We start from the raw sequence: 13659 nt of genomic DNA on the forward strand, positions 1-13659 counted from the left end.
TAAATTACATAATGCCTTTATATTACTCCCAACACTGACTACTTCGGATGGTTAATATAATTAGTTTCACTAACTAATCACCTCCGTTTATCGCCTCCATCTGGCCATTATCTCTACTGCAGCTGAACCCTCTCCAAAAGCTAGCGTTGACACTCAAGTACAGGTCCTTCTCAAAAAATTAGCATATTGTGATAAAGGTCATTATTTTCCATAATGTAATGATAAAAATTAAACTTTCATATATTTTAGGTTAATTGCACACCAACTGAAATATTTCAGGTCTTTTATTGTTTTAATACTGATGATTTTGGCATACAGCTCATGAAAACCCAAAATGCCTGTCTCAAAAAATTAGCATATCATGAAAAGGTTCTCTAAACGAGCTATTAACTTAATCATCTGAATCAACTAATTAACTCTAAACACCTGCAAAAGATTCCTGAGGCTTTTAAAAACTCCCAGCCTGGTTCATTACTCAAAACCGCAATCATGGGTAAGACTGCCGACCTGCGAGAGGGTAAGACACAGAAAGAAATTTCTGAACGAATAGGCTGTTCCCAGAGTGCTGTATCAAGGCACCTCAGTGGGAAGTCTGTGTACGAAAAATTGTGGCAAAAAACGCTGCACAACGAGAAGAGGTGACCGGACCCTGAGGAAGATTGTGGAGAAGGACTGATTCCAGACCTTGGGGGACCTGCGGAAGCAGTGGACTGAGTCTGGAGTAGAAACATCCAGAGCCACCGTGCACAGGAAATGGGCTACAGAGAAGCAGCACTGGACTGTTGCTCAGTGGTCCAAAGAAAGGAAATGCCAAAATCCCTGAAGTCCAGTGTCAAGTACCCACAGTCAGTGATGGTCTGGGGTGCCATGTCAGCTGCTGGTGTTGGTCCACTGTGTTTTATCAAGGGCAGGGTCAATGCAGCCAGCTATCAGGAGATTTTGGAGCACTTCATGCTTCCATCTGCTGAAAAGCTTTATGGAGATGAAGATGTTGTTTTTCAGCACGACCTGGCACCTGCTCACAGTGCCAAAACCACTGGTAAATGGTTTACTGACCATGGTATTACTGTGCTCAATTGGCCTGCCAACTCTCCTGACCTGAACCCCATAGAGAATATGTGGGATATTGTGAAGAGAAAGTTGAGAGACGCAAGACCCAACACTCTGGATGAGCTCAAGGCCGCTATCGAAGCATCCTGGGCCTCCATAACACCTCAGCAGTGCCACAGGCTGATTGCCTCCATGCCACGCCGCATTGAAGCAGTCATTTCTGCAAAAGGATTCCCGACCAAGTATTGAGTGCATAACTGAACATAATTATTTGAAGGTTGACTTTTTTTGTATTAAAAACACTTTTCTTTTATTGGTCGGATGAAATATGCTAATTTTTTGAGACCGGCGTTTTGGGTTTTCATGAGCTGTATGCCAAAATCATCAGTATTAAAACAATAAAAGACCTGAAATATTTCAGTTGGTGTGCAATGAATCTAAAATATATGAAAGTTTAATTTTTATCATTACATTATGGAAAATAATTAACTTTATCACAATATCCTAATTTTTTGAGAAGGACCTGTATATGAATAAATTTTCCTCTTCTGATGCTCATTCACAAATTGTGACCTACAGTAAATCTTAGTAAACCTGGTCCTGACAAATAAATACACTCCTAACATCAGAACTGGTTCTCTTTTCCTATGATGGTTAAAAGAACTCCCTTCTGATTTATCTTACAATAATTGGTAATTGATTTTTTCATAGTTGATCATTTTACTTATTTACATTACTTAAAACAAAACAAGCATCCATTAATAATTCTCATGCACTTCTACCATCTATTAAAGACACAGACACAAGTGTCCAATTTGAGGTTTTATTTTACAAAGAAATTCCTTTAGATGTTCCTGTAAAGAGAAAAACACAATCATTAGAGAGAAACATACTTCGCATCCGCATGTAACAAAAACAGACCACAATTACACCACAAATCTGATCAACTGCAGAAATTCAGTGAATACTATGAGAGTTATTAAAATTAGTTTTTTTGAAAAGACTTTAATACAAAGGATTTCACGTAAGGACATTTTGCGCTGTAACTCTTCAAAGTGCTCACTGATACTGGTTATAAAGCAAAGAATCAGCTGCTGAACAGGAAAACCTAATCTTACAGCAAGTGTAAAATCTCTTTTCACACACTCAAAAACTTAACACTACTGGTTTCAAAAAGCATTTGCAACCTGCCCCCCAAAAAATAAAAAATCCAGAAGGAGATGAAAAAGCCACAGTTCACTGACATGGGCTTACTTTGCCACAATGCTGTCGTTCTTTGCGAGCCTCAGGAGGGAGTCATCAGCTTCACCCTGCAGATCACAAAGCAAACGTCTCGAGACCACACGAATCCATGCGTTCACATTTATATGAACACACTCCAAATGACATTTTAATATCCTACATAGGATCAATTTGTGAACAAGTTATATAGTGCTAGATTTCTCCAGAGCTGTTCCGAATAAAACAAACTCATCTACATCTTTGATGGCCAGAGGCTAAATTTTCATTTTTGGGTGAACTATTCTCTAAAGCGTGCTTGAACAGACCATTCTCCGGATAGCACCGCAGATGGCGTAAGTCTTGAACTGTCCATTGAACCTCCCTGTAGCCTTGTCCACCTGTAAAAACCATAAGCAGCAGCACATTAACCATCAGAACTATGAGCATTTGTTGGCTGGAATACAATAATAGACTAATATACCTATTGGTATCTAACAGTTGTCATTTCAGCTGGTGTCAGTTACAACATCAATTTTGTCAATGAAAAATATTTTTTTTTCATGTATATAGCCTAACCTGCTTTTTAGAGTTGTAATATGCATGCAATCTAATAATATGTATGTGTAGATACACATATCAACCGAATAAAATAGTTTTGTGGTGCTCAAAACAGTGCCAAACCTCAGCAATGTTGATCTGGATGGAGGCATGATCCTTGGCACCAATAATTCTGTTGCTAGCAGAACTAGAAAAAAAAAGAATAAACAAAAAAATATTTTGTACAAATGTGCTCACAAAATATTTTAACCAGTATTTTAACTGCAAATACGTTTCTAGATAAACTGTGCGAACAGTTCAAAATACTATCAAAATTCTCGGAATTTAATAAAAAGGATTAAATGACAGAAGTTCCTAAAGCAAACAAGCGTTTGTTCTCGATCTTAGCTCACCATTTGCGAGGGACGTACAGGTCCACGAATTCACCAGCGTCGTTCTGCATCCTGACTTTATTTGATGATTATCAGCTCAGTCTGCAGCAAACAATCAAACCAGTCAGTATCCGAACAGAAACTAGCTATATTTACACATCAACACCTTTCTTTAAAAGTTTGAAGCAGAACTGACTGTTGTATTTTAACGTGTATTTGATTTGGGGAGAGTTCAGTCAGCCCCGGGGCCTGAGAGTACTGCTCTCCCGCACGTGTAGCAACTCAAGCCCCGCTACCTTTCACTCACGATAAAACACGCTCCAAACACACTACTCGGCGAATATGTGACACACGCGGTACAAAACAGTTCCGTGAATAAATGGTGTGAGGAATATGTTATAAATATTTGCTCAAAACAGTAAAAAATCTCACTGTACACTAGAGCTCGTGATGTTCTTACCGATTATCACAAATGGCCGACGCGGAAAGGAAAGGGAAAAGGCCAGGAAGTGAAATCACACGTAAGACACAATAAGAGTGCGAACTCTTTATGGGAAAAATTATTGTTAATGTCTCCTTTTATTTTACTTATTATTATTATTATTATTATTATTATTATTATTATTATTTGCTTTCATCATCTTTGGAGTTTCTGTTTTTGATGCCGTTTTTTTCTGTAATGTTGTTTAGATGTTCTCGATAAAAATACTAATAAAAAAGAGCTCTTTATGGGAAACTATACAAATAAATATCTGTTAATAGTTATTGATAAACAATAATGCATATTAACTGGCAAAATTAAACAAATCCACTGATCTATAATATATATATATATATATAAAAATATACACACACACACACACACACACACACACACACACACACACACACACACACTCATTTAACCATATATATATATATATATATATATATATGTGTGTGTGTGTGTGTATGTGGTTAAATGAGTGGATGGATAGACACATACGTAGCTACATTTATCATCAGTTTAAAAATAGATAAAAGCAAGAACAGCACACTTCATCATGTTTATCAAATTAAAGTATACTGAACACCAAGTTGAACACAAAGGAAGAAAGCGAGCAGTGCGCAAGTTAAATCTGCCGGCATCAGTTCCAGCACAGGTGTTAATCCTCAAGCGATCATGACGTCACTCACCCTAACTCCATCCTGCAAAACAAACAAAGGAAAAAAAAAAAACAAGCAACCGACAAATATGACCCGAACTGGGTTCATAACACCCTCCCCTTATAGAAAAGGGTGTCCATTTATGAAACCCAACCTAACCCTTCACCCGATAACCCCCACATACTGGAGAGTATAGGTCTTCACAGTGCACCCGAGACCCGTCGACCCGGGATCCGACCCGGGACCCGTACGGGTTCGGGTCTATATTTTAAATGATCAGCCAGGTCCGGGTCGGGTTCGAGTCTATTACCTCGGGTCCCGGGTCTGTTTAACATTGTGTGTAATACCTGTGCAATCGGAGTCATCAGACTCGGAGAACACCCGGCCGTGATCATGCAAGTATGCATGGTGCAGTGCAAGTGCCCGCACGGTAATAATGCTTGCAGACTTGACACACTAATGTTTAATATATTTCAAATCAGCAACACAATCTGAGGTGAACTGTCACATGAATGTTTTCTATGATGCTCAAATTGCGTTAAAGCATATTTTAGGTTGATATAGCTAGCACGCATGTGCAGTCTCGATCGCGTTTCATGTCTCTATGGCAACCAGTGAGGGACACTTTGACCGCCAAGCCGCGCTTTACATTTTCTTCCATTTTTATAATAATATAAATAAACCGTTTAATCTTAAAGTTTTATTGGTCAGATTCAGACTCGACGCAGAGCAGAGAGCACAGAAGGTCGAGTCAGAATGTACATGTGCACAGTAGCATTTGTCATCCGTCACCGTGACATAAAGAGGACTTTTGAAGCTGAAATAATGAGTGGATTAAGCTTGGACTTGGAATAACGAGAGGAATAACATGGATAACTTTCTTGTCGGAGGATTGTAATGCATCACAGGCAGTCAGGTAGAGAGACTATGGCTCCTTAAATTAGGTAAGACAAAAAGCTGTATTTTTCGCAACAGGTTTATTGACTTGTAAAAGCAATTTAAGGTGGAATATGTGACAATCTGGTCCAGTCGGGTCTGTGTCTTCCCGACGGGTTCGGGTCCAGCTTTCAAATAATAGACGGGTCCGGGTCGGGTCCGGGTAGGCATTTCTCAGATCTACACGGGTCCGGGTCCAGCTTTTGAAATATTAGACGGTCCGGGTCGGTTCGGTGCAGTACATTACGGGTCTCTTTCGGGTTCGGGCATACATTTTGGACCCGTGAAGATCTCTACTGGAGAGCACCCACCACTCTGTCATACTCCCAATGTCCTCAGCAACTATGGGCCCTGTAGAAGCAATTTTAGAGAATCAGAGTAAAACTGAACATGGACAAATCAATAGCTAAGAAGAGTAAGGAGCTCTAGACAATGCGTCAGCCAACACATTGTCGGCCCCTTTGATGTGTCAGATATCAAGGGCATATGATTGTAGAAAGAGGCACTAACAAGTCAATCGCTGGTTTGGGCACCTTAAAGTGTGTAAATAAGTGAGTGGATTATGGTCTGTATACATGACCAATGGGTCCGACACTGATCCCACTTACACCTCAAAATTTAGCAGGGCCCAAATTAAAGCTAATGCCTCCTTCTCAACCACAGAATAATTTAACTGATAATAAGAAAACTTTTTAGAAAAATAACTAACTGGATGGTGGATGCCTGCATCATCGGCCTGTAACAATACAGCTCCTGCACCAAATGCACCAACCTGTTGCTAGCATCCACACACAACCTAAAAGAGCGATCAAACTGTGGAGTTGCGCAGGAGCAGAAACAAGCAATGATTTAGCTGCCTCCAAGGCTTCCTGGCAGACAGAAGTCCAAACAAAAGCTGCTTTTGCTTTCAGCAAATCAGTGAGGGGGGTTACTACAGTAGAAAAATTCCTACAAAACCCCCTATAGTAACCCACTAACCCCAAGAAATGCATCAATTCCTTCTTTGTACTAGGAGAAGGAAATCGATCAATGGCCTCAACCTTGGCTCAAGTAAAACAATGCACAAGTTACTTCATGGTAGGGAGGGAGAGAGAGTTTATGCTCCCCCACTTCTGTTGTGGTCTTTGACATTTACTCACTTAGCACACGCATATGGATTAAAACTAAATCGTAAAAAAAGACAATTTATAGGGGCATTTACTATAAACATAATTTATTTTCAACCTTAGGCATACATGAATTTCTGGCAAAAGTGAAGCTTGTGTGTTACGTACTCGGCAGTACGCTACTACGGTCCCTCTCGTTCTGCACCAGTACAAATACATGTACATGTTATGAGTGTTTTGCTTGCTTGAGAGTTTCTGCATTATATGAATGGCTTTTGGAATATAAATCGCAGAACTTTTCAGATAAAAATGACAACAAAAGCGCGACTTCTATTTGTGAAAAATATCAGATTTCTAATTAGTGGTTCCCTTCATTATTACAGCGAAGCGCGTCATTACAGTAATAAGTCGCTGCAATGGAGCAGCTCTAATGCTATTAAATAACAGGTGATGAAGCAAAGAGCAAAAAAATAAATAAATAAATAAATAAAACAAAAATACACAGAGAGTAACAAAAACTTCCAGATATAATTTTTAAAAATATTTTTTACTAGTGGGTGCTGTAGGGCACTATAGTTCATTTATGTAAGTAAGGTTAGCAAAATAAAGTAAACTGTGAAAAATTATACCCAAAAATTATTAAAACAGTGGACTACCAGTAAAACAAATTTGGGACCAACATTTTTTCAGACCAAGTCTGCATGAACCTGGATGACTGCATGCCCAGGAGACAACAGGCAGTCATTAAGGCTAAGGTTTGCCTGACTAAGTATTGATAGATGTGTAAATATTGTCATAAAAGCTGTCTGAATATATTTGGGTTGATTGTAATCCATTATATACCTTTCTATCAAAGTTATCTAACATTATCAAGATGAATTTGTTCTTACTCCGTTTAACTCTGAGTTCTTGTGATATTTTATTGCCATCTTCTAAACTATAGAGATGAAATGCATAAAAAATATCGGTAACGGTAATCGGTATTGGCAAGTACCAAAAATAAAAGTTTCGGTATCTGGCGAGTTTTGGAAAAAGCAGTATCGGTGCATCACTAGAAATAACCATGAGCAACATGTCTAATTTCCTCAGATGACATCACATTCTCTAAAATGTGTTCCTGTATCAATTCTGAAAGAGAAACAGAAAAATCCCCAGGCAAAGAAAATTTTGATCTTACTACAACAGAATCAGAGGAGAACTTTGATTGTGCAGAGGCCATGGATCAAATCACAGCATATGCCGTGAATACCTCTGGAAAATTCTTGCTACTCTCATCAGGACCTTGGAGAGGAAAAGATGAGACCACCGGAGGTGAAAAGGTATCAGCCCAAACCCTGTCTCCAGCCAAATTATTTCCCATTATTATATCCACACCCTCCACTGGCAAAGAAGGACGCACACCAACCACCACCTCTCCACTCACAAGTTGAAATGATAACATTAATTTATGTAAAGGAACAGACAAAACATTTAACCCAATTCCTTTAATAAGCACACTAGTACCAGTGTCACTCAAAGATGAAAATGGCAGCAAATTCTGCAAAATAAAGGACTCCGACGCTCCTGCGTCCCTCAATATCATCACTGGAACATCACTGGATCTTAAAACAGGGTTTAACACTGGTGCCACAAGAACATCTCGCTGAACATGAGGAGCCTTTCCCCCTTTAGTCTTAGCTTTTAGTATAGAGCACTCATTCTTCCAGTGGCCTTTACCATGGCAGTAATTGCAGACCAGAGACACATTTCTAGGTGTATGATCTACTTTATCCTCAAACACTTCATCTCTTTTCCAAAGCTCAAAACAATTTTTATGTGTCAAAACATAATCATCAGCTAATTCAGCAGCTTTAGCAGCTGTGTCAACTTTCTGCTCATTTATATATGTTGCAATACGAGCAGGAACAAAGTTCTTAAACTGTCCAAGCACTATTTAATTGGTCAACTGCTCAAATGTGGTTACATCATAGCCATACACCAATGGTTAACTGCATTAGTGAGCTCTCTAGCAAACTCAACATGAGCCTCATTAACTCCCCTGGACAAGGTCCGAAATTTTTGTCGGTATGCTTCCGGTACTAATTCATACGCTTTTAAGATTGCAGCTTTAACAAGATTATAATCTTCGCAATCTAAAGGTGAAAATGCAGAATAAACTTCTTGAGCCCTGCCAGTAAGCACGCATTGTAAAAGCAGTGTATGTTCTTTACTAGGCCAACTTCTTGCCTCGGCTATTCGTTCAAACAGTATTAAAAAAAAAGTTTATAAGTGTTTTAATCTGCATAGAGAGAACACCAAACTACAGAGACCATCAATTAATCACCTTCCATCCTTGAAACAGATAAATCCAATGCATATTTCCTTCAAAATGATGCATAAAACACCCCAACCAATAGCACTACCACTCTTCTGATTTTACTTTCCTTTTATTCTCATCTTCAGCAGTGAACTCAATATGTGCAGAACTACCTCTTGGAACAACTATGTAATAACTTTTTCTTAAAACAACACACACATTACATCTCCCCCATTTTTTTTCTTTTCTGAACAGCCTTAAATATTTCTCGTTAGTATTATGAAATTTTCAACATCATTAAGCAAAACAAAACGTATTTTAAAATTTTACTTACTCAAACCACATTGAATGAAATTGTTTCTAATCTCTATTAAACAAAATATGACCAGCATATATTCCTTCTTTCTTCTTCCCTTTTGTTTTCACAAATCTAATCTATTCACTGGTTTGCTTATTCTGCCAGATCTAGTCATCAGCGGTTCAGTTTGTGTGTTTGGGGCCTGGGACAAAGTTTTCCCATAGTGTTCAAAGTAGACTCAGGCTGCTGTTCATATTATGATTGTTCTTTTTGGATCAGTTTGACTTCCTCCAGCTGAATCAGGGATGAATCAAGGAGTTGTACTCATGCCTGTGACCACAGCAGCTGTTCCCCAGGACTTTTGGTGGTCTAACTTAGTGAGTAATGCATCACCAATCCTCATCAATAGTAAGTGTTTAGCTCCATGGTGATGATTAAAGTACACTGTTAGACCTTACCAGGTTTTTTTTACAGTAAAATACTTGCAATACTATTGCCAGCTAACAGTGACTAACTGGCAACAGTGTTGCCAGTTATATACTGTAAATAAAGAATTACAGTGAATAACTGGCAGGAGTGTTGGCAGTCATTTACTGTATTGACACGAAACCACTCAGTATAATACTGCATATAAATTTACTGTATATAATATATTTCTGTAACACCAGAATGACTACAATAATCTTATTTTCTTTTTTTCTTTTTTTTTTTTTTAAAGAGAAAGCTTATAAAATATTCATACAATATATATTTTATTAATTTTGGAAAAACAAATACATAACATGAAATATATCACAAAATTAAACCAATCAGATTCAGAACATATTCTAAAAAGAAAGAAAAAAACAACAACCACATTACATATAGAATTGGCTAAATAACATCTTACAACATCAGTAAAAATTATAAACAAAATACAAGTATTCTTATTTCCTTAACAATATAATAACAAAAGGAAAATAAATAAACAACAACGCCAGTGTATTTTAGTAACTTAATTAATCAAGCATGTTTTCAATAAAAGCAAATTAATTAAATCAATATTTAGAATAAAATTATAACCAAATCGAAATAATGTTTTCTTCCTTTACAATGTTACACACACACACACACACACACACACACACACACACACACACACACACACACACACACACACACACACACACACACACACACACACACACACAAAATATGTACTGACAAAATATAATACTCAGTCACCATTGACCCACATGTTGTTCCAAACCTGTAATAATTCAACAAAAAATCTTTGAAATGAAAGTCTTAAGAAATACTGCTTTTGCTTACTTAATTAGATTTTTTTCTATTCAAATTAGGTAAGGCTCTGCAAAAATGTATGGACATGTGGATTATGAGTATTATGAGAACCAAGTACAACAACAAATACATTTAGGCAAAAAAGACATTCCTTAAATAAAACCATGATTCGACATACTGATTTTTATCACTTACCTTTGAATAAGCTCAAGTGTGGCACTGGCTGACTCCTGGTACTCAATATTAAAAACATAAAAGCAACCAAAAAGCGCAGAGAGTGCTGCAGTAAAATCCAGCTTCACTTCAATGCAATGTGTCACTTTCCCCTCAATGCTGACCATCCACTTAGATGAGGTTAGAAGTTTATCTCCTGAAAAAGGAAAAGTCACCATAAAAACTGCAAAGAAACATATAGGTTGTTTACTATATATTTTATGCTTACCAAACATGATGAGCCTTGGTGTGTCTGGTAGGGTTTGCTCAGTCTCTATTGACATCTTGGTGGAAGTTTCCTTGAAAATAGCGTAGCAATGTTCCCTTTAAAAAGGTTTATTTTAATAATTTTATTTAATTATTTAAATAAAAAATAGTGCATTAAAGGGAGTGAGCAAACTTTTCTACCATCTCTAATAGCACAGCTCTGAAAAATTACAAGCCACAAATGCACACCCTAGGACCTGACAGTGGAGGTTCGCCTGTGGATGCCTATGTATAACGTTATCTTGTTTTTGTGACAGCCTGCGATTTCTGTGCATATAAGACCTAAACGAGGAGAATTTCTGAAATGTACAAGGGCACTTCTGCATTCCACAGGTATATTGAAAATTTGTTTTATGTTGGTGTCTTTATATATGTGCATAAAAAACACTAAGCTGGTGGAAAGGCACATTGCACAGTTTGCATCTGTACAGTGTACATTGTGGCAAATGTTGACTAACCAATTAAATGAATAAATAAAACATTACTAAATAAATAAACAATTTGAGTTGGTAAATTTTTGATCAATTAAATATTTTGCAACACTAAGGGATGTAACTGAAAGTGGTGAGGAGAGGCTCAAAACTCAGCTAACCATATAGCATTCTGGAAACAAAGGAAGTCCAAGAACAAATAATAACGATTTAACTTCACATAAGGTATTCTAGGAACCTCACTTATATTTGAACAGTTTAGTTACTCGTTGAGGAAGGTTCCATTTTAAGGCTTAAAACGTGAAAACATTGCAACTGGTTGACTAATGATGCACACTGAAAAGTAAACAAATGACTTGACCACCAGGCTGCCTTAAAGGGGCAACACCTTCGAGTTTAGGATAAGGCAGTCAGTGCGTGCGTATGTGTGTGTTAATGCATAAATCCTTGGTTTCTGCCTGAATACGTGTACACTTCATAATATAATGTGACATAATGCACTCGAGTAGTGTCGGACAGTAATTTACTGATCAATGTTACAATGTTACAGTTGGTACCTGTAATGAGTACATAGAGTACATAGAGTAATTTACTGTAATTTATTATTTGAGCTGCATAAATTCTTAAAGATGCACCTCATATTACTGTTCCCAGACGATACAGCAAAACACTGGCTATTTTACAGTTATTTACCCTAGAAAATACAGCAAGGGTTAACAGTGTAGAAATCCTGCTTTTGCTTTTCCATTGAGTCTTTTCTCTTTACATCTGTCAGATTTTGCCACAGAGGCTGAAGATTTGTCTCAAGCATTGGAAGTGTAGTTTAAATCTTTCTGTCCATAAGTAGTTCAGCCGGGCTAACACCTGTAGAGATGCAAGGTGTTGCCCTGTAGCTCATCAGAGCCAGAAGAGGATCTTTCTGTTGTAAAATTTTCTTAGCAATCTGCACTGCCCTCTCTGCATGTCCATTTCCTTGAGCGTGGTGTGGACTAGATGTGATGTGCAGAAAGTCAAATTCTTGGGACTCACTTCTTCACAAACTGCCGACCGTTGTTTGAAACTATTTCGTCAGGGCAGCCAAACCTGGCAAAAAGTGCTTTCAGTTTTAACACTACTTCTGAGGTGGTAGTTGTTGGCATGTGAAGAATCTCAAGAAATCGAGAGTGTTACGGTTTCTGTCTTGTTTCCTCTCTAGTGATGACTGTCTGAGTTTGTCATTAGGTGGATGACACCTGTGGATCATTGTACATCTGCGTCTCGTTGGATTCGTTTGATTACTCACTATAATAATGACGTTGAAGCGGAGCATGGGAGCAGAGGGGAGAACCAGCAAACAAGCTTTTGTCTTTTCTTTAGTTTTTCTTTTCTTTCTTTTGTTTTATTTTAGTTAAATTACTTTGTTGTTCTTCTTGTTAATATTGGTTACCTTCATATTATTTGAAGGTTATGTTTCTTTGTCAGTGAAGCGTGTTGCGTGAGTTTTCTATATGTTTGTGAGTAATAAATGTCAACGCAGCGTACTCGTGTTTCACATGTCCTTCTTTATGTTGTGCAACCCTTACGTAGCCACTTTTAACAAAAGGGTTCGTAACAGAGAGAAATAGTCAGACACAATCAGATAAGCGTGCTTGTTGTGCTCACACAGATCAATAGCTAGCCTTTTCCAAGGCCTGTCTGGAAGGGGTGTCGAGATGAGGGGCTCCTTATGCTGTGTCTGTTTCATCTCTAGGCATATCTGACAGGACTGAACCTTTTGTTTGATTTCAGATGAAATGCCCGGCCACCACACAGATGTACTGGCCCGCTCCCTACGCTTCGTCAGACCTTGATGCCCATCATGTATTCTGTTTAGAATATCGGCTCTCAAGACATCTGGAATTAACATACAGCTTCCTCTTGGAACAACCACGTAATCACGTTTTCTTAAAGCAACACACACATTACAACCTTCGGTTAACCAGTATGCCGAATTTTCTTACAAAATAACCAAACGCAAACAAATACAAAGCACCTTCAAACCATTTTGAAAACAACAGCGTTTTTTTTCAAATTTAATGGACGAGCCCCCATTTGTCACGGCAAGCCGCAACAAAGAAGGAGACACCATGTTGGATCATGATAAGAAAAAGGAATAACTTTTATTAAAGTAAAATTAAATTAGAAATTAAAATTTAATCTCAGCCATCATGATGCCACTGACCCTAACTCCATCCTGCAAAACAAACAAAGAAAACAACCAAGCAACCGACAAATATGACCCAAACTGGGTTCATAACAGACTGTTAAACGATTTTAATTAGCATGCATTCATACACATGTATGCATGCACAAAAATTATTTTAAATTTAATCCACCCACGTTTTATGATATAACTGAATAATTTGTTGTTGAAATTTAACCATTATAATATAATGACTTCTAATAATATAAAAAACTGAGAGAATTTATGAAATATGGAATCAGAGGGATAAGTTGAATTTTCATG

General features: G+C 37.7%; 1 protein-coding gene and 1 long non-coding RNA gene across 5 annotated transcripts; both read right to left on the bottom strand.

Annotated features, from left to right (window-relative positions):
- Positions 1-1859: 1859 nt before the first annotated feature.
- On the bottom strand, positions 1860-3739 carry LOC132129067 (small ribosomal subunit protein eS21). 4 transcript variants are annotated; one of them, XR_009428435.1, is made up of 6 exons: positions 3661-3739; positions 3222-3302; positions 2953-3016; positions 2598-2669; positions 2238-2360; positions 1860-2195 (listed from the first exon to the last, which is right to left on the bottom strand). XR_009428435.1 is itself a non-coding variant. In XM_059540488.1 (6 exons), exons 2-6 carry the CDS (start codon positions 3269-3271, stop codon positions 1895-1897), a joined length of 252 nt encoding a protein of 83 aa, XP_059396471.1. In that variant the 5' UTR covers positions 3272-3302; positions 3661-3739; the 3' UTR covers positions 1860-1894. The 4 variants fall into 4 exon arrangements, 2 of the variants coding, with proteins under 2 accessions (XP_059396471.1, XP_059396472.1); XR_009428434.1 differs by having other exon boundaries at positions 1860-2203; XM_059540488.1 differs by having other exon boundaries at positions 1860-1904; positions 2305-2360.
- Positions 3740-10376: 6637 nt separating this feature from the next.
- LOC132129437 (uncharacterized) lies at positions 10377-11684 on the bottom strand. The gene is made up of 3 exons (XR_009428516.1): positions 11441-11684; positions 10706-10775; positions 10377-10633 (listed from the first exon to the last, which is right to left on the bottom strand). It is a non-coding gene; the product is annotated as an uncharacterized LOC132129437 (long non-coding RNA).
- Positions 11685-13659: the final 1975 nt, after the last annotated feature.

This window comes from Carassius carassius, chromosome 46 (genome assembly GCF_963082965.1).
Source record: "Carassius carassius chromosome 46, fCarCar2.1, whole genome shotgun sequence".
NCBI lineage: Eukaryota > Metazoa > Chordata > Actinopteri > Cypriniformes > Cyprinidae > Carassius > Carassius carassius.